At 25.0% G+C, this 23242-nt stretch overlaps 1 protein-coding gene across 1 annotated transcript in view; it reads left to right on the top strand.

The window, feature by feature from the left end:
- The window catches only part of LOC129618498 (acetylcholine receptor subunit alpha-like 1), a 183759-nt gene that overhangs the window by 110232 nt on the left and 50285 nt on the right, over nt 1-23242 (top strand). Inside the window, exon 3 of the mRNA XM_055533295.1 lies at nt 22776-22982. Coding sequence (XP_055389270.1) covers nt 22794-22982 — 189 coding nt within the window. The 5' untranslated portion in view covers nt 22776-22793. The remainder of the gene's footprint in view (nt 1-22775; nt 22983-23242) is intronic.

Raw genomic sequence — 23242 nt, 5'->3', positions numbered from 1 at the left:
ATCATATAGTCCTTTTAAACCAACCAAATAGATATTCCTATAATAAGTAAAAGAAAGTGATTAATGTGAAAACAACATTAGTGTACATAATATTCGAGTATAAATAATATGCACTGCATATACTTTACTTGATCAATTATTTAAATTAAGGAATTCAAGAGTCAAGGTTTTGCTAAAATGAATTCTATATTTGAATTTGCTAAAATGAAATCTAGTGCGAAGTGCGAGAGGGTTCGAACACCCGAAATACTATTCGAAGTTTTCGAATAAACTAGATTTTAATGTGATAGGTTCGGAAACAACCTTAATTATTTTGCTTGCAATTGTGATACAAAAGCTAATTTAAAAAATTTTCTATTTCTACAAAAACAAGGGAGCTAAGTAATTAAAATATGAATGTGATTTTGGAAATTAATAAATAACTGTGTGTAACGTCATGATCCTATCACGATCTTACACATAATTAATTAATAATGCTAACTTGAAATTATCAAAGATTATATAAAGAAAGTGGCATATAAATAAGTAATTAATCAAGAACTTCCAAAAAAAGATACATAAAATAGGTACATTGAAATTGAAATTCAATAGCATCATACTAGTTTCTTTATGTTTATTAATTCTGTAATTGAGTTGAGATAAAGCATTTGGCATACAATTTTACAGCCAAATATTTTATACAGCACTCAACAGTTTTGTGCTTCATTTAACATACACATATTATTTATCACATTCTCTTTAATTTTTTAGTCAAAGCTCATATATTCGATATCCTCGATTTGTTATCAAAAATATTGCAAAATTCTAATTAAAAATTACAATAGTAACAATATCTACGAATTTGCATTTACACATTTTAAATATCTAAGCAATTTGATTTTCTCTAAAAAAATTTCAAATTGAGATAAACTATATTCAGAAGCTGATTAAATAAAAAACTCGTTCAAATTACCCAATTATATTTTTAATTTCAGAAAAGTATATAAAATTACTATTTCAGATTTTAATAAAAAAAAAATCTAAAATAATTTGAAAAACTGATTTTAATATTGATCCAATATACATGTACACTCTTATATACATATATATTGTAATATCATTAAACTGTTATAATAGAATAAAAAATTTTAAGAATAAAAAAAAAAAAAAATAGTAATAGTCATGATAGTCATATCGACCGTCAATCAAAATTCGATTACAAACCGGATTCTGATAATATTCACAATTTCCTTTTTTCTTTTCCCATTTTTTTAACAATCCAAAAAGAAAATTGAAAAGAAACAAACTTCAATTTTTCCCTCTTATATATTTTGACAAAGTCTCTTCTAATCTGTCAATTATCTTAACCATTATCACTTTCATCCACCATTACAACAATAATACACATGTAGTATAGTTGAATATTCATATATACTCGTGTATATATACAAATATAAAATAAAATGAACAGCTTAACTTGCATTTAGATGAATATAGCTTAAGTCGCCAGATCCGTTATCCTTATATTTTTAATTTTTTTTTTTTGTTTTCTCTTTCCCATTTGAAATTTTCTTTTATAATACTTTTCTATAAAATTTCTCTTCCAATAAATTCAAATAAAGTGTAAAAATAAAATCGATTTTATAGTATATTTTTATAACTTATCAAAGAAGAAATCATTGAAATTATATTGTTTGTCAGTCGATTTCAGAGTAGAGAAATTTATAACTATAAAGGGAAAATTTAGAGTTCACAAGCAAATTCAATTTCAAACGGAATTCGTTTATTTTGAATATTGTAAAATTATAGAGCTATAGTAAAAATAGAACAAAATTCAGTTCAGTATTATATTTTTCATTTTCAAACACACTAAAACAAATTTTCGTTCAATTCAAATTACGGGATCTCTGAAGAAGCGAACTTCTTAAAAATCGTAACACAACCTGATCTTTATAAAAAATTGCAGTTGCCCAAGTATTTATAAATTTTGTTATTTACAAAAATAGCAACTTTTCCAAATTTGTTAATAAATAAATATTTTTTTTGTTTTTTCCATCTTCACTTTTAGGAGGAGCATAGCGCTAGTGCATGATATCATGCTCTAGTTTCATAGCGTCATAGAGGTAACTGGGTAGGTGACTAGTCTGCCATAGTTTTTGTTTATATTAAATATTTAAGTTTATTAATATTTAAGTAGTGTTTATTTTTCTTAGTTTTTAATATAGAAGATTATGAATATTTCAAAATTTCTTGTATTTATTCGTATTGTATATAAGGTTATATACAACCCTTCAACAACCGACACCCTTCGGTTAAAGGACCGGTGCCATAACCGCTTCACCAATGGTCAGGTCAAATAAATATTTTGTAGTTAGTAAAATATCCCATGCTCCCCGATGAAAATAAAAAATAAATTTACCTTAAGCTCCATTACATTACAGGTGTAATCCCTTAAATTTAAAGAAACTGTGTATAATTGGCGCCGAATAAATTTATTTTTCTTTCACTTAGTGTTACTTCCCAATTCGGTGACGATTTCGTTTCTCAACGAGTCAAATTGTTAACAGTAAATTGAAAAAAAAATTATAGGAAATGTGGTGAACCCTAACACTTGAATAGGAATTTTTCCAATATTAAATTTTCGCTTCCTTTCGAGAACATTTTTTTTTTTCAGATCAGTTGATTGTTTTTATTACTATTATTTTTCTCCTTATTTTTGTTATACAGACTTATAGCAAAAAAAAAAAAAATGCGACAACCAACGCGCTGGAGGATTTTAATTTTGAATTTGAAAAAAAAAAATTATAGAATTTTTTTTTCTGTCGTATTTTAAAAGAGAATTTTCTTTTATTACAGAAAAAGAAAAAAAAATGTTTGCTTTTTTTTGTTACTTTTGACAAGAAAAAAACTTACATTTACAATTTGGTAAAACTCTTTAGCTAAACTGGATATGAATATATGATTTAGGATTCAAGGGAAAAAAAGTGTCAAAAAGAAAAAAAAAATTAACAATTGTGAAACGAAAGCGGAAAAAAAATTTATCAATGTCTCTGCATATTAAAAAAAAAACACACAATTTTATGTACACGCATACAAGGTATAGGGTACAAAGTATAAAATAAGTGTAAAGTACAGTAAAGTCTTATTTAATGGAATAAATTTGTAAAAAGCGGCAGACCGTTAGTTTGGTTTTGCATACTAGTTTTATGCAAAATTTAAATATTTCCAGGATAGAAGTTTATACTAACACCTGGAGAGTATATTACGCCCTTTTTCTTGATTTTGTTTTAACATGACCTATGTCTACATTTTTATTGAATAAAAGTACAATCATAACAGTTTCATTGAATTCCGGACTAATTTTTGACACAATATTGGTTCAATTCACATATTTAATGGTAAAATATTATTTTATTTAATAATCTAAAAATTAAAAGCGGAAAATTATTCATTTTTTGGTTTTTACTGTACACAAACATAAGTTATTGAATTTTAATGAAAAGTATACATTAAATTCCCATCACATAACTCGTAAAAACGAAACAATTTTATGTATTCAGTCCTGATAAATCATATATGTAAATTTCTATTGAAATAAATGCTTTAACACAATATGTACACTTTATATTTGAAATGACTGACAAAGTGGATATGTAACTTATACACGCATATACATACTAATAAAGTAAAATGGGTTAGGGAAATTCTTTTCTTATTCGCATGTCTGTCACAAAAAATTTCTTTCTAATATTTCGTTTGTTTTTTTTTTCTATATTTTATATTATACGTTACATATACATAAATATATTTTACAATTTTTAAAATTTTATAATATAAAAAATATCAACAAAATTAGTGTTACTTTAAAATTTTTTATTAAAATTAAACTTTAAAAACAAAAAAAAAATCTGAACTCTCATAGATTTTTAGGCACAGATTAAGAAATTTGACTAAATGTGCGTCTAACATAAAGTTCATTATGCATTCCAACTCATCTCTGTATAAGAGGAAATTAAATAAATTTGGATCAAACCAATGGTTTGTATGTATAGCAATGTTTTCCCTTCAACAAGTGAAAATACTGCTATTAAAAATAATTTAATGTACAACATTATTAAAATTAAATTCATTTATATATACTTCAAAAAATTGCATACTTATAGGGCGAGACAAAAAATAAATTTAAAGAGGAGTCAATATAATGCTCGAATTCAATGGTAAATCGCGTGAATTTAAAAAAAATAACTATATTTTTTGATGGCACAGCATTTACCGATTGGTTTCTGCAGTTATAGAAATTTTTGGAAAAGCTTGCAATTTCGGTAAATGATGTCAAAAATTCACATTTTACAAATCTCGAGAGGTAATAATTTGAGAGGAGGTTGAGGGGGAAAAAATTTTCTTCAAACGAAGTGTAATATTTACTACTATCTAAATGTTATTAAAATTTTAGACTTCTACAAACTGCAGTGAAAAAAAAGGAATTTAAGATAACGGTAAATATTACCCGCCATTTTTTTCTTTTAAAATTCAAAAAGTGTATGCTGCTGTAGAAAAAGTCAAGAAGTTCTTTGATGTGTTTATGAAATTTAAAAAATGTTTGGGGTTGTGTTACAATAAATAGTTAAAATTTGGCATTTTTAGGTCATTCAAGGTCATAACCTTAAGAAGGGGAAGGAGAGAAAAGATTTCCTTCTCTAGAAATAAGTTTCTACTAAAGATCGCTCTTTCAAATTTCAGCTTTCTATATTGATCGGCTTTTGGGATATATTAGGCCTCGGGAACTGGTTCTATGTCACCTCAGTTTTTTTTTTGCTTCAGCATAACCGCAACAATATTTTGCTTTAATTTCATTTCAGAAAAATTTTATATTTTTTTAAACAAAATCTTCGCCATTATCCCAACGTATGAGAACACATACTATATGTACCTATAGTATAAAGAGCAAAAATCACTTTTCCTTGTTTAGATATCATCATAAGTTAAATTCGATTTAAAGTAAAGCCAACAAATTTCTATATAAAAAGTTTCCGACTTAATTAAACTTAAACGAAAATAATTTTTTCCCGTTTTTTTTTTATAGTTTTCATTTCACAATATAGACATTACTGAATAACTATATTCGTCACAAGTATATATATACATACACATACACATAATAATATAAAAATATAGTATATAGGTATATAAAATAAAAATAATTAAAGAACATCAGCAAAAACAGTAAAAACAAACAGAAAAAATTTACTCAAAACGCAAATCATAATGAATCCAAAATGAATTTCAAAAAAAAAAAAATTATGAAAAACTTTTACTACAAAATAATAAAAACATAAAATGTCTAAAAAGTAAAGTAGCAATTCATTTTAATCAAGCTCATAAATTTAATTTTTTTACACAACAACAACAACAAGAAGAAAAGCAAAACAAAACAAAATGAAAAAAAAAAAATCAACTTTAAAAAGAAAAATAGAATAAAGTTTCTGAGATCCTTTCATCTTATTTTTTAATTAAAAAAAATAAATTATCTTTTTATATGTATGTATATGTTATTATACACAAAAAAAAAAATAAAAAGAAAAAAAAAATTTATTATAAAAAAAAAAACCAAACGCTCTCATTTAATATTTTTTAACTTTAATTCTTTTCCGCTTCAACTTCGAAGAATGTATGTACGAGTACGATGCATGCATGTACAGCAGAGAAATATATATTTGTGCACGCACACACATATACACATATTATACATACATAATAAATTATGGATTATATAGAAATAAATTTTTACCACAAAACTTTTTTTTCTTCTGTGGTGTTTCCATTTCTTAATATAGCTGAACAAAATTATAATCATATTCATACACTATTATACACACATACATATCCATTATGTATACATATATATTTTCTTAAATATTTTTTAAATGTTAAAATTTACAACATAACTTATTTTTTTAATGAAAAATAATAAATGAAAATTATGTAAAAAAAAAAATAAAAAAGCAAAACAATAATCCAAATCATAAGATCATCGTACCTTTAATAACACTAACAGTATATATATTCAAGGTACTGAAAAAGGATTACAACATTTTTTATATTAAAAACTCATTTAATTCTATATATAAAATAAACAACCAACAATACTCTGTTTTACGTGTATGCATTTCTCGTTTCGAATTTCGAAAAAAAAAATTTAATTGTTTTTTATTTGAGAATTTCAATATAGTGAAATTTCTAGTGAGAAATTTTGATCATTTTTATTGGATTAGTACGGGGCAGCGTTCACAATTTCATAAAATATTTTAAATTTATTGTACACCTATATCATAAATTTTCCTAATAGTTCCTGAAAAGTCAGTCATCACTGAGTTGATTTTCTGTTACGGAAAGTGAGAAAGTCATATTTTAAAATATGCAATCATTAAAAAATTTCATTTGAAAAAAGAATGTAATTCTGAATTTAAAATGAGTAACAAAAATAATGGTACACAAAATTTTTCGCATAAAATGGCAAAAAATAAAATGAGTAAGAATGCGTAAGGGGGGGGGGGGGGGGGGGGAGGACACACACGTGTCTGTTGAAAAAAAGGTACCATACTTTTCCTACATATAAATAAATGCTTATAACTTCGGAACCTTGAGGAATAGACAAACAATCGGGGCTTGTTTTACAGGTGATTGATTACTAATAAGGCTATAATTAAAGTACATTTTTTTTTTTGAAATTGTTATAACAATTTTTAAGAGTGAGTAAATCGAAAACTTTTCTTGAAAACCATAAAATTTTCACATGTATGTGTGCATTAGTTCCATGATTTAAAAAACAAAAAAATGTTTTCATGTAATTTAAAGTATTCACAATAGTGTTTATGAGAAAGGGGCAGAAGATTTAAAGGAATATAATATTATGTATAATATTAATATATATATATATATATATATATATATATATATATATATAATATAGTCTTTCTCAATAACTTAGATTTTTTTCAATTTACTTTTCCATTAAATAAAAATCTCTTATACTGATATAACTCTTATATACCATATATAGGTTTATACTTTCAAAAGAATTTATAGTGATGATAGTTTAATATTATACAGGAGTTATTTTACCTCACACACACACATATTCTATAATTATATATGTATATATATACTTTCACTTGACATAATAATATCACAATAAAATGCAATTATGTATTTACTTATGTATTTAGCTTGATTTACTATTAAATTACATAATTTGTGAATATGTGAGCATATTTATAAGTATATTGTGAATATATTTATGTGAATATATTGAATACTTGTCATGACTATACACACATACATAATATTATAAAAAATGTGTTTTGTTTTTCTTTTGTTAAAATTATTTGTACAAAAATTATATTTGCAAATTGTACAAAATTATTTCTATATAATTTTATTATAATAGGTGGGGATGTATATATATGTATGTATATATATATAATATATAAAATAATGGTATATAAAATGTAAAATAAAAGTAAAATATTTTCACGAATTTTTGTTTGTTGTTTATCGTTTAACCAACGAATAAAAAAACCATTACAATTGCTTTGATAATAACCATTACTATTTACTTTTATTTGACAAAAATTCCAATATAATATTATATTCAAAATATATTTAGAAACTAATTCAGTCTTCTCCATTACCTCCATATATATAAATATGTATACGTTGAAAATTTATTAAAGTAATTTCAAATACAATAAAATGTATACCTTTTTATGTATGCTTATATAATATATAGTATATGTATGTATGAGTGTTTAAGTGAATTTAACATTTTTGAAAGAAATTGAGAAAACCATTAATTTTTTGTTGTTGTTTTTTGTTGTTTTTAATGTTCTTTTTATCGCGTTTTTTCCAAAATTGCACACCTGAATAAAAACCGATCTAAATAGCAACCACATAATATTTGCCATTCTTCTAACACTTTATATAATGTGTATAACACCTCAAGTTTGTTTTTTTTTTGTCATACATACACGTACATATGTGTGTTGGATACCATTCATTCGATTCTAAAATTTTAAATTATCCTTTTTGCTGATGAGTTGATGGATTTTATAATATTCAATGCATTTGACTACACTTTAATGACTTTACCATAAGTGAAAAATAAAAAAACAAAGAAAAATTTAAAGGTAATAAGAAAATAACAAGGAAAATGAAAAATGAGCAAAAAAAATTAAAAAAAAATAATAAGGAAAACAAAACGTAAAAATTTACAAATGAAAATAAACAAAAAACCAAAAATTACAGCAAAACTACTTTCGGAGCGTTTTTCTTTTTTTTTGTTTTTTCTTGTTATTTTCTCATTCTTTTTTACTACTTTATTGTTTTTGTTTGTTTTATTTTTTTTTTATATTTTTTTTTTCTGCACGTTTTATTTGAATGTTCGAAAATGTTAAACATAAACCACAACGCAACCAAAAAAGGAGATATCCTGTGTTTTTTTCCGTTTTTCTGTTTTTATTTTTTTTCGGTTTTATACTTCTGTTATATTTTTATTTGTTTATTTTATTTTCATATTATGAATATGAAGAAACACAAAATGAGTTGAGTTCAATGTATAAAATACAAAATATATGTATGTATGTAACGTATGTATGGATATGTGTACAAAAAATATTATACTTGCATAGTAAACAAGTAACTAGAGATGCTCCATACTCGTTATGTATGTTAAACAATTTTTTTACTGATCAAAATAAAAACAACAAAAAAAAAAATTTAGTATTTCTATATAGTATAGTAAAATGTAATGAAAAGGACTTTAGTAATTTTCTTAGTAAATAGTAAAAATATATCCAGACCCACGCAAAATATATAATCAGGAACGTGATCCTATATAATATTAAATGAATTGAACAAGAAAAACAAACAGAAATTTTAGTTAACACAAGAGTTACTTAAAAATTATAGAAATGAGAAATTCGTTAAGTTTATTTTTGCTATTTAAATTTTCTTAGAATACTCGTATAATACCAGATTTAAAGATCATTTTAAGTCATTTCATAGTATAAAATATTCTGCTTTGTTACAATGACATGAAATTTTAAAGATATAGAACCAAAAAATTAAAACATTTTCAAATTAAGAGCAATTATTATAATAAGAGAGGATGAATATATGGAGAATAGATAATTGACCATGTGAAATTATTAACACACAGTTTCATTCAATCTAACCTCTTGCTTTTTATATCTAGTTCCATTTCATACATAATATTTATGATAGCTACCATATAAACCCATACTATTTAAAAAAAGTTTTACTGAAAATGAACGCCATTTTACCAAATTTCTTTATTTAAAATTTTAGCTTTCTACCTTCAATAGTTTCTGGGCTATGATGAAATAGCTTATGAAGTTTTGTAACAGCTACCACAAGCAGTCAAGAAATTGAGCCTTAAGTAATTTGCTTGTTCGAAGTTTCAATATCATAGCTTTTAGAATTTCTGACATATAGTCAAATAAATTTTGAAGTTTTCGAACCAGTACTTCGAACATACCGAATTTAAATAAGATTATAAATCAGTTTTGATAATTTCGTGAGTTTAGCTCAATTAGTTTTTAAGTTATCGTTGGGATGGGCAGATGGAAGGATAGACATGGTTAAATCGTTTCAGAATTCAACGCTGATCAAAAACATATACCTCAGACTATTTTTTCTTAGCGTTACAAACAGTAAGGCAAATTTAGTATATCCTTCATAGTATTAAAATAATTATTATTTAAAATATATTAATAAAATGAATTTCAAAATAAAAGCTTTTCCCAGAGAAAAATAAAGAAACGAAATTATCCTATTTTATATTAATTATCCTTATTAAGTTGCGCTTCCTCAAATCCCAAAAAAAATCAATTTTGTAACTTTAATCGTGCATTCAATTCTTACCTTTCAAACACGTAATTAAATTTTTATAAAAAATACAAAAATTATGATTTTAAATTTTTCTAAATTATTTTTTAATTTCTAATCATAGAAATTTACTTTTTCTTGCTACAACTTTCTTTTAGCTCCTTGCAATAAAGATTATCGTATTATACCAAACATTGCTTCAAGTGTTCAATTATTATTTTATATTAACACTTTAGTTTTGTAACACATTGCACAAAAGCCAACAAAAGAAATTTTCTTTATTCTATTGTAATCATATTAGTTATTTTTCATGAATGTACTTGTATTTTAACGTGCTTTTGAACTCCTACAAAAATAACTGCAATTTTTTTCATTCATTTTTTCACAAAAAAAAAAGAAAAATACACGAATTCTTTATGTATTAAAGGTATGTCTAAATCACTAACACTTCACATTTGCAGTGCTTTATTGTCATGAAGGTACTAAGAATTTTTTATCACGATATTGTGTATGTATTTATTCAGCACAAGTTTATTGTATAATAGACTAAGTACTTAAAACTGCAATTGATATTAAACTGTTAAAACAACAATTTAATTATTACTCTGTGGTGCAGTTGAAGCACAAGTGTATGTGTGTACTATGACAATAAGAAGAGTATTGTTGCTGTAATATATACACCTACAATTGTTATACAATTATGTATTATACATGTACGAGTATGTAGAGAATTTTTAGTCTATAAAGAGAAAAACAATATAAATTTGATTTGAAAAGAAAAGGTTTATTTTATGTTACATAAAGTATGCGGCTGTCTCATGGAAAAATACAAATTGATTACTTTCTCATTCTGTAAATGACAAGAATAATTTTCTCAAGTTGTCGACCTTTTCAAAAAACAAAAATCTTTTATCAGCAAAGTAAATTTTCATTTTAGATTAACTACATGTATACGTAAACCAAAGTATTACGTCAGAAATAAATACAGAAAAAATTAATTGTAACGTGTGAGGGCTATATGGCTAAATGGTATATAGATTTATGAAATTAAGTTTTAAAGCCTCTAATGGGAGTTTGTGCGAGATGTTCAACTTCTAGTCTGTCAAAATTCCTCATTATTAATACCAATCTGTATGCAATAAAAATGTCAAATTTAAAGGCTCTGGCCTCTTACTATCTCAGATGAATGTTTAGATGTAGATCAAATTAGAACTTGATTCTGAACAACAACATATTTATTTTATGAGTTCACAAACGTTTCCTAATTTATATATACATTGTGTAATTTGAATATACACCCTAGATAATATTTAGGCGAGTAAAAAAAACTACCACTGAATTTTGCAAAACGGCTCAACAACTTCAACGAAACATCAGCTCCTATTTAATATTGTGAAACATAACTTCAATTTTATATGCATACATACTTACATATTGTTATATTTTCTTGAAATCATCTCCAATTCCTATTTCATTGTATGGAGCTCCACCTTAAACGAAACACTTACTATTATTATTAATATTAAGTAAAATAAAAAGTCAAAATAAAAATCTGGAGACCTAATACGATTTTATATGAAATTATACATGTATGAATGAAACATCTATGTATATAATATGTATAACATGTATGTGTATATTTTATATATTACGAGATCTAATAAATTATACGAAAATTAAAATGAAAAAAAAAAAGTTATGGAAGACGTGTTCGGAAATATTTTAAGTTTATATTCTCGATTTATAGGTTGGTTTAGTGATATGGTTGAGTCTAGAACAAAATGAAAAGCGAAACAGATAGAAAAGTAGAATTTCGAAAGAAATAAAAATTCAAAACAAACGGAAAAGGATTTTTATTACTTGTTACTTTGTTAATCTTATGACTTTGTTCTATCTTTATTTTAACTAATATAATCTAGTGTTATACATATAATTATCAAATGGTTTTCATTTTTAAATTTGATAAAATTTAATATTCATTGCAAACAAAACGTGAACAATTTCAAATCAGGCAAAAAACTATTTTCATTTTTTTTTTGCTGTTGTTGCTAAGCAAATTCCGATAGACAATTTTTTTTTTTCTCCCTTGGCTGTATCGAACTTTTTCATAAATTCCAATTAATTATATTGAATGAAAATTCTTAAATTTCAAATCAAGTAAAATTTCAAAACAAATAGTCTTGTGTTATATAGAATGGTAAATAAATAAAGTTGGGTCAAACCAATGGTTTGTATTGTAGCACTTTTCCCTTCAACAAGTGAAAATTCTGCTTTTAAATACAGTCTATGTATAGCTATCACACTATTAAAATTATTTTCATTCATATACAAAACTATTTCTAGGATTGCATATATTTAGGATGAACGATTTATGCAGTCTTTGAAATAAAGCAAAAATTAATATAAAAAGGGGTTAACATAATGCTCGATTTTAAGATTTAACTGTGTAAGTTAAGAAAAATAATTATATTTTTTAATTTCATGGAATTTACCGTTAACTTTTTGCTTTTATAGAAATTTGAAAAAGCTTGCGGTTTCGGAAATACGAGTATAAGGTGTCAAAAATTCAAATTTTACGAATTTCAAGAGGTGATAACTTGAGAGGGGGTGGAGATGGAAAAAAATTTTCTTCTAACAAAATGAACTATTTATTAATATCTAAAAGCTCCTAAAATTTCAAGCTTCTACAGTCTGGGGTCTAGAAGAAAAACGACATCAAAAATTTGGAAAAAAAAGACTTTAAATAACGGTAAATTAGAGCGGCCATTTTGTTTTTCTTAAGTTGAACTATAGTATACCGCGCAAGGGGAAGCAAGCCACTGCCTTTCTGCGTTTGCAAAATTTCAAAAATGCTTATGGTTTCATTGCAACAAATATTTAAAAAAGGCCATTTTTAGGGTTTTGGGGGGGGTATAACTTCTAGAGGGGGGGAGATAGGTAAAAATTTTGTTCTACGGAAATAAGTTTCTAGTGAAGATATATGTACGTATTAAATTTCAGCTTTCTATCTTCAAAGGTGTAGAAGTTTTGTAAACAGACACACGGACAGACGGACGGACGGACGGACAGAGTGAAACTAATAAGCACTTTTTTCAAAAATTTTTTTGGAAAAGTGCTAAAAATTAGTTAGCATATTCAGTTAGTTGATAGTTTGTGGACAGTTTTATATCATCATAATTTAAAATAGCTAAAATAACTTGTCTAAAATATATTGTGATATTGAAATGGAATTTGGGTTAGTGCTGTTTAAAACATAATGGAATTTTCCTTGAACGAGCTCTTTAATTAATCTATGAATGTTAGAAACACATATATTCGATATAGAGGCATATTGGAATACTACAGAAATATAATCAAAATTTTCAGGGTATTTAGTCAACGATTCAAAGAGTATAAATTGAAAAAGATTTTCATATGAAGACTTCGACCGCATTTTGATTATGATATTGAATAAATCTTTATATTGAAGCGAATTAAAAATATCCATAGTTCATTTTATCATTCAACGACTAAAGAGTACGCTTCCCATCTTATTTTAGGAAAATTCTCAAAATTTTCTACTCGATTTCTATAAAAATAAATAACAGCCTATAGCTGATATTTTAACCAGTTTTCATTGTGTTTTCACGTGTTAATTTCACTCATGGAATCAGAATAACAAATAACAATATCGTAATCGTATAAATATGTAGATAAAATTTGAAAAATAAAAATGTTTTTTTATCAATTCTCCATTTTATTTTACTAAGCTCCTTTAAACCTAATCAGATTATTTTCAATTTTCACTTTTTGCTTTATGTACATAAAATAATTTTTTTTTTAATTTTTAAATTTTTATAGGCTTAAATCTTTATCAACATAATCAATATGCTTTGATTTTCTATTTTAATTGCAAGTAATTTAATTAAATATATTTTAAATGTTGTAATTTAATTTAAAATACCAATTTTAAATAAATAATTAATATGGCATACATAAGCGTTAAAAACCATCTCCCAATTAAAGTTAAAATTCCAACATTCTTTTATTTGAATTGAAAACCAAATCTCTGAGCTCATAATTAAAAAAAGGGAAATATATGTTATTTAATATCAATGTTATTCCGTAGCTCTAATTTAGAATAATTAGTTTAAAAAAAAATTTGTTTTTTAAATTTAAATCACCGAGTTGTAGAACAAATATTGTTCCAAAATACCAAATTTATTTAGTACTTTTTGTATATTTTTATTTGTACAGCATTTAAGGATATTTATAAAGGAGGCTGTAAATTTCTGTTTTTATAGTAGTATAATGAATTTGGGTATCTTTTGACTGCTTATTTATTCAGAAATAAAATATGGTGTGCATTGATAATATACGCGAAATTGTAGCCTAATATTAAATTGCAACAAATTATCACAATTTCTTAATGATTTCTCACTATAAAGTTATCATTGAGTCAGTAATTAATCAGAAAAGAAATATTTTGATTGTATTATCTTTTTCTTCGTCTGCTTATCTTCGTCTGAAGCTCTCCTTATTCTGTTTGGTTTCAAGTTAATTGCCTGATTGTTGGGAGGCCAGTCCATTGCCCGATGTTTCGTGCCATGACTTTTGTTTTCTTCCAACACGCCTTCTGCCTCCTATTTTACATTTTAGGATTAATTGCGGAATATAGTATTTCTCGTTACGTATTAGATGACCTAAATACGCTATTTTTCTGTGCTTAATTGTTAATACGGTCACAGTATCGACAACACATAGCATTTTACAAAACGAATACAATTGCTCTCGGTTGCAAAAAATTTTTTTATATTTTATAAAACTGCTAAAGGTGTATGCATTTCGGCATTTGATTTCCACATGTGAGTCCTAGTTCTCGTTCAACTAACATCCTAAATACTTAAATCTTGCAAATCGATCAATTATTTTATTGTTCACAGTTATAGCTGCATTGTCGTGTCAGTTGTTTCTTGATATAACCTTAAACTTAATTTTGGAGGTGTTCATATTTAAGCCAAAGAGCATACTGTGATCATTCATTGTATGCTGTATCATAGATTGTATTATAAAGTGCATTAATTATATTAGTGTACATTTTTGTAGCCAGTCTGAAGATGGAAACGTCTTCAATAGAATATCAACAACATTAAAGTTTAGATTTACTTAATTTCATAATTCCTTCAAGAAAAATCACATATCACAAGAATAATTTTATTTCACAATTATTTTATCATTAAATTTTTAAATTTCGGAAAACGAAAAATCTAACCAACGTAGCATCAACAAATTTTGATAAATTAAAAAGTCTTCAGACCCCGAAAAAAAAATTTAAGATTATTTAAAAATTTAAAAACACAACAATGCGATTTTATATGTCATGTGTCATATTTTATAAAATTTAATCTCACCTACATTATAAATATTAAAATTATAATGTAGGCCATCTTATATGTATAGTAATGTAGTAACATCAAACTCTTCTCTTTCACCTTAAAAAAATTTTTAATGAACACAAAAACTCGTATCCTTGTATCATATTTTCTCATATACATATACAAATACACACATAATGAAAAAATATAATAAACCGTATTATGTAGGTGCTATGATTTTAATATTGAAGGAAATAATTTTTTATCCGCTATAAGACATAATTTATAGTAATTACAGAATTTAATGCATTATATGTGACATGTGATTGTGAAAAGGATAGCATAAAAAATATTATAACTTTCTTTTCTTTATTTCTGTTTGTTTTTTTTTTCACAACAGCTAAATTTATAAAATTATGAGTCAGTAAGCCACATTAGTTATGTTATTTTCTTTTGTGTTTGTTATACTCGCATAAAAAAAACATAAGGCCGCAGCACCCTAAAAATTTTTAAAACAATTTTACGTATGATATACGTTTATGTATGGGACATATTCTTTTTTTTTAATAAGTAAACATAAATATTATAAAAAAGATAAGATCACATTCGTATCTAATTTACCATGCAAATATAAGATATCCTTAAAGGTCTGAAACCTGTTAAATACTAAAATATTATGAGATATCATTAAAATATTATTGTATATGCCTTCATGCTTATAACAAACCCTTATCTTAATAATATCCTGCAAGACAACAAAAAACAAAAACATAATCATGTGATCCTTAAATATTGCAACTGCAGTAATAAAATACCTTGAAGATGAGGTGTTAAACAATTTTTTTTTTTTAATTTAAGGTTATATTTTTTTATATTAAGGATACTGTATAATGTTAACAGATTTGGCCTCTATAATTTCATGAATTTACAACACATAAATATGCACATATAATATGAACAAAAATTGAAATTTCTAAAATTATCTGCAGTCATATAGCAAAAATTAAAAAACAAAAAAAAAATTAATATAAAGGACAATTGTGAAAGTTAATTTGAAAAATTGCCATCGTAAATATTTTTTGTAAAAAAATTTAAAAAATTTTTAAGAAAAATGCATACATTATCAATTTAGAATTGCAAAAATTTATAATTTCAACTCAAATTAATTAAAATGCTAATTTTAATATTAAAGGAAAAATACAAGTGGAATAGAATGTGTTGGGAGAATAGAATGTCTTTATCTAAGCATACATTTGGACTTATCCTGATAAATGAAGTTCGAGAATTAAATAGTTTTTTTGGTGATAGTGATGTTTTGATCGTAATTTTTAGAACTTTCTTTCCCTTAGTATGGACGCAAACCACCTGTATGATTTAAATTCTTGTTAGAAAAATTCGGAGACAATAATTTACAAATCCTGTAAACAAAACGAAATTGTTTATGATCAAAAAATATAAAGGAATATTCATATGATGTTTTCTTCCTTACATGTCCGGAAATATTAAAAAGTATGAACGCAAATCACAAAATGGGAGGTTAATCTTTCAGTACAATTAACTTTTTAAATAATTTAATTAAAACAATTTTTAAATTTTCTAAAAGATTATTGTTGGCGAGTTTATAAGTTTAGTCTTAATAATATCTTATATATACCCATATCTCCCTACTCTTAAAATTATTTTCTTACATTGTAGATATATGTATATCGCTGTACAATATTTTTGTTGCTTAGAGTATATACCTATACAAACATAAGTATATAAAAATTAAATGGAGAAATTCGTCTAGTTATTTTTTTTCATTTTCTTTTTCTTTCATTTTTCAATATTCTAGTAAGATTAATGATAGCCAATACAGAATTACTTTCCTTTTATATTATTATTAGCCATTAAAAATGAAAATATTACTTTGTTTTATATATGAACCGTTAGCCCTAGAGTACTACCCCTATTCTAAAACAAATTGCTAATAATATACGATGTCAATTAATTCTATATATTGTAACAGATAATAATGTAATAAGAAATTAGATAAATATCAGATTTTCAATGAATAGCGTCGAGACCTGAGGTTAAGTCTTTATCAAATATATACACCCAAAAATTAAATTTTTGCAAATTTGCTCTTAATTTCAGTTTGTCACAATATCATTATCTTTTAATAGTTTCAGAAAATTTCGAAATTCATACTTTTCTCATATAAACTGGAATATGTATACATATAATATTATTTAAAAGCACAGTAATTTTCTATACAATAAAATTATATAAAATCACAAAAAATATTTAATCTTGCACACGACACTTTAAAATATTCCCACTACACCTCCATAAAATCAATTAAATCATTCTAAAGCAATAAATTTTACGTTTATTCACCACTGCGATTAATTATTAAAGCTGTCCCATATATAGCGTTTGTAATATTATAAATACATGTACATACTATATACATTATTCATATACAAGTTCCTATGGAGTCAAAATGAAAAAAAAATATATTTTAAGAATTAAATTTCATTGGTAAAATTGAACAAGCCGATTGCCGTCAGCCCAAATAAAATATTATTGATGAATAGTTCGTTCAATCAAAAATTTGTCTACATATTTAATGAAATTAAAAATGTATATATGTAGTTCAATTTGTTAATTCATTTGAAATTTAAAATTTAGAGTTTTAAATTTGTAACCGTACATATAAAATAAGTGTTTGTATAGACTCATCTAGCAAGTCTAGATCTTATTACAATTATTTCTTATATTATGCCTTGCAGCAATTTTGATTAAACACTATCAACTTTTAATAGTCCCAAGTGAGATCTGTGTAGAGTTTATAATTAGACTGGTGGCAGCTACTGATCTGAATTAAATTTTGTTTCAATTTTGCTGTCTGTCGTAGCGTTTGCTCAAGAATGAATTATGATGGCATTAACAAATTTATTATTTAAAAATATTACAGCACAAATCTTATTATATTTTGATTTAAACAAAGCGTGGCTTCGTGGAGTTATATTACAACCCAAAATATAAACTTCCAGTTTCTTCTAGGTTATATTTCGTGGAGCAATCAAACTCTACAAAAATGAGTTTCGTAGCAGGGACACCATTTTAATAAAATTTGCGGTCAAAAGAGTTATCTACTTTTAATCAAATGTTTTATAATTCTTGTAAAGCTTTCATTCGAGTGTTACAAAGTTAAGATATTCTCTACTTTTTCTCGTTTTTTCATAAGAACATTTCCTCTATAGTTAGACCACTATTATACTTGTTATATTTTTACACCAACATTTTTGTAGCTGAGTGTGTACCTTAGATTAGCTCGTATTTTCTGTTATAAGAAAGAATTTCTTCTATTAAGAAAAATTTAACAAAATACGTTATAATTTATGTCCATATAGACTATTACATAATATAAGGAACTATACCTCATATTCAGTATATACAATATATTATATTTATATGTAAGTCTGTATATATAAGAGTATGATCCTTGGACATTTAAAAATGATTTTTAAATTAACTGCTTAAATGTTGACGGGAAAATAATTGAAAACTATTCATTATGTCGTAAGTATGCATATACATATACAACGTTTCTATACATATATATATATATAGTAAAAGGATATTTATTGCGTCATTCACATTTTTTATATTATGCATTAAGAAAATAATGAATTTGATTATTATTTCGACATCTAGAACTTTAACTTTTCCAAGTCAACAAAATTACGAAAAAAAAAGATTTTATTAAATAATTTCTAACTTAACATTTTTTTTACTATACCCTAAAATATTGTATATAAAGTGTACGTTATAGAATATCGAGATTATCAGAGCTAAATTTTTCTATTGACGACCTTAAACGTATATTGTTCAGTAAGAATTAAATTAATCTTTTATTCTCATCCAACAAATAAGAAAAAAATTATAAAACAAGGTAAACAAAAATATTTTTAATATTTTATAGAAATTTTCAAATAAACGATTTTCTAGTATTTAAAAGCCATAAATAAAATAATTTTGTTCTTTTTGTAAACCATTGAACTGAAAAATATTATATGACATACACTATATCCACATACATAATATGATATGCATTTATATAGAATATTAAATTTGCTATCCTTGAAATTCTCAATATAATATTAAGGTTATAGAAATTACAATTTAATATTATATAAGCATGCATGTGTAACGTTTTCAAAAATAGAAGAAAGTATATATAAGGTCATTCCAATCCAACTGTGAAGCATATCTACATTATATCACACACAACAAAAACTAAAATACAATTTGCACTAATGTCATTATCAATCTAATGTTGTTGTTGTTATACTTTTTATTTAAGAAAACTATAATGACATAACATTGGTATTTCTTTACAAAATATTCATTTTTCGAAAAATTCTAATTCACTGATCCCAGGATAGGGTGAGGAGGGGGATATTAAATGTAAAAGCAAACATAAAATCAATATAATTTTAATGAACTTCATATATTCTCTATACTTAATACAAAAGTATTTAAAATGAAATTATAAAAAAAAACAATGAATTTCGAATGAGTTGCAATCGTCATTAAAATTCAAAATTATGAAAAAATAAATGTGACTGAATTATTCGCACAAATTTCCACAAAACACAATAAATTTTAAAATAAATAAAGTTAGGATCAAAACAACTAGTTGGTTTTCAAGGTAGCACCTTTCCCTTGAACAAGTTAAAATACTGCTTTTAAAAACATTCTATTACATTATTCATATTTTGCTTTCATTGACATACTTCGATGCCAGAAGGATGGGTCGCCCTGTGAACGATTTCTGTAGGAGCTGCTGTTACGATGAGGAAGACGAGACGGAGACCAATCTTTTTTGCGAAGAAGGTGATCGGAGATTCCTTGGGTAATTTTTCTTATTCTTACATTACGATAGTCGCGTGAACCTAACCTTATCTAGCCTATAAATCGATTTTAATCAGGATGAGCAAAAAAAACATGAATTCAAAGCAGCATTAACAAATAAATTCGACGGTTAAGTAAATGAGTTAAAATGAAATTTTACTCATAACTTGGCGATAACTTCGAAGTAATGGAAAAAGTTTTTTTTCATTGAACTGATTTTAGATCTATCGGGAGAGTAAAGATCTATTTTCATATCAAATTTCTCCTTTCTGTCTTAAAGGGTCAAGTTATGTAAACTGATACGTACTCGAACTGGACGAACAAAGCTGCACTAATTTTTTTCTCAATTTTTTTTTTTTCAGAGAAATACTAAACAAAATTCTTTACATATGTGTATAGCACCTTTCCAGTAAAACATAGAAGAAAATGTGACTGCGTTCTTCTGTGTTTTTCTCACTATGTTCTTCTGTCTGCCCACATGCCTTAACTTTTATATTGTTAGAGGCAGAAGCATGAATATTTTTAAACAAACTTCTCTTGTTCTTTTAACATTTTTTAGAGAAAAGTGCTATTTAGATAAGGTTTAACCAAAATTTGTTGTAATTCAACTAAAATTTTTTTTTTTGCTATAAGAATAAATTTTTCTCTTTCTAGATTTGAAAATTTCCGTTCGAATACCGTCCTCTAGTCGAAGTTATATTGATTTCTTTTCTTCGTTATTCATTATTTTAACATAATAAAAAGTGTCATATAAAATATACACATATTTATATACATATATCTACTTATTATATGAATTGAAAAAATTTTTTTTATGTTTTCGTTATAAGGAAAAAATTTTGAAGAATAATGAATTCTCCTTTCAATTGTATAAAGCAGGAATCTAAGTGAACTCAGAGCAGAATTCTTCAACTTTGTTTTTCTACTACGTTCATACATACATCTACACATTTTTTTTATAAAAACAAGAGACAAAAAACGCTTTTATATTATGACTCTCTCGTAAGTAAAATGAAAAAAAAAAAAATCGACTGAGTTTATTTTCCTTTAAATAGCTAATTTGATTTCAAAAAAAAAAATGAGAAAAAAACGAAAAGAGAAAAGAACTAATTCTCTTTCTTTTTTTTTGTTTTTTGTGAAAAGCCTTTAAAATCTTTAGAAAAAAGCTACCTACTTATATTCTAATATAATAAGGAAAAAAAATATTTAAATAAATGAGAATAGTTTTGTTTGAACAAAAAAACAAAAGCAGAAAAGGATCAAAAAAATAATGGTGGGAGTTGGAGAGAAAATAACAATTTTTTTTTTTTTGGAATTGAAAAGTAAACGCACTTGACTTGATAACACAATGGAAATGATAATGGAAATTCATTTTTATTGCCTTCATTAAAGGAAAATATTTAGGTTCAAAATTTCTTTTTTCAATCTATATAAACTGTTATATACATATATAGGTAATGTTGAGTCAAACTATAGCAATTTTAAATTTTTTTAGAATATTTGTAAATAAAAATTAAAATTTCTAAGAAATATTTTACATTATCCAATTTGGCTTGTTTTATAAAGGGTGTTTCGGATATAGCGGTAAATAATTGCCGAGATGTTTCTATAACCAATTTCTAGCAAAAAATTATATGGGGGGGGGGGTGCAGATATAATCGTTTTCGAGTTGTTCGTGCGTATAAAAAAATGAATATAACTATCGAACCATTCCGAAACATAAAGTAACAATCGGAAACTGGTTTCAAAGGAGATTGACTGATGCTAATTTTCGGTCTTTGGCTCTTGATTTGAGCCATAGTTTTTGATATAAAGCTCGTCAAAGTCAGAATTTTTTTTTTTAATTTTTTTTCAAAACTCGAAATTTCTCGAAAATTTGTGTTATTAATTTTTTTTTCGGTGTGTTCCCCCTATTTCTCATAGTTACACCATTAATGACTATTTTCGTATGAATATTACCAAAAGAAAAATTATTTGCAAATACAATTTAATCTCATTATAGCGATTAATATAAACTTTAATAGTTTTTATTTCCTTAAAATTTCTAAATACGAGTACATATTTGTTATAACTGAAATATAGATACGCAAAAAATTCCTATTCCGCACGGAATACAGAAAATTTATTGAAATTTAATTGTGGAATGGTCATAATCATATTAACATTCTTAATTAATACTGAAGGTTGCTTAAATCAGAATTCTTATTTAAATTCTCACTATATTTGTAATTAAATTTTTTTTGAATCGTAAAATTTTATATTTGGTGACAACTAGAAATAAATTGGCTTTTCAGTACCAGTCTTTTATACTGTCATTTCACTTATTTTAGATTAATGTTAAGCATTCTCATAATACGAAATGGAAATTTCAATATGAAGCCTATTTTGAATATAGATTATTTTGAACATTAGACTTTCGATTAATATTCAAATTAAAAATTATGAAAAACTGTTCTATATATATAACGTATTTGCTACGTTCTATATAATATATTAACTGTTCTAATATGTTTACTTTGCTTATCAAATCACTACACTTAATATAAAAAATATTTTTAATTAAAATTAGAATTTTTTTAAAAAAATATATTTAATTTGAAATGTTAAAAAATTTTTTTTTATTTTTCATTAAAGGGGTGGACCTGGCCTAAGATGGGGAGCGTGCTATTTGCAGCTGTGTTCATAGCGTCACTATTTACCACCGGCCTGGCCAACCCTGATGCAAAACGTTTATACGACGACCTTCTAAGCAATTACAATCGTTTAATTAGGCCTGTCGGTAATAATTCAGATCGCCTGACGGTCAAAATGGGCTTAAGGCTATCGCAGTTAATTGATGTTGTAAGTATTAAATATTAAATAGCATTTTCATTAATTTAGATATACTTTTAGGTTTTTTTTTTCATTTTTTTTTTACTTTTTTTTTTTTTGTTTTTTATTCTTTGTTGTTTCCTTTTTCTTTTTTTCATCGTTCATGAACTTTTTCTTTTTTGTTTTTTAATTAAAATTAATATATTTTTATTTCTTCAAAAATAATTTTAAATAAAAAACAAGAAAAAAAAAAACTAAACAGATGCTTTTAAAAAGATTATAAATAAGGT

Source organism: Condylostylus longicornis, unplaced genomic scaffold (genome assembly GCF_029603195.1).
Source record: "Condylostylus longicornis isolate FDR11 unplaced genomic scaffold, ASM2960319v2 ptg000008l, whole genome shotgun sequence".
NCBI lineage: Eukaryota > Metazoa > Arthropoda > Insecta > Diptera > Dolichopodidae > Condylostylus > Condylostylus longicornis.
The sequence above is the reverse complement of the archived record's forward strand: the minus strand, read 5'-3'. Positions and strand labels throughout refer to the sequence as shown.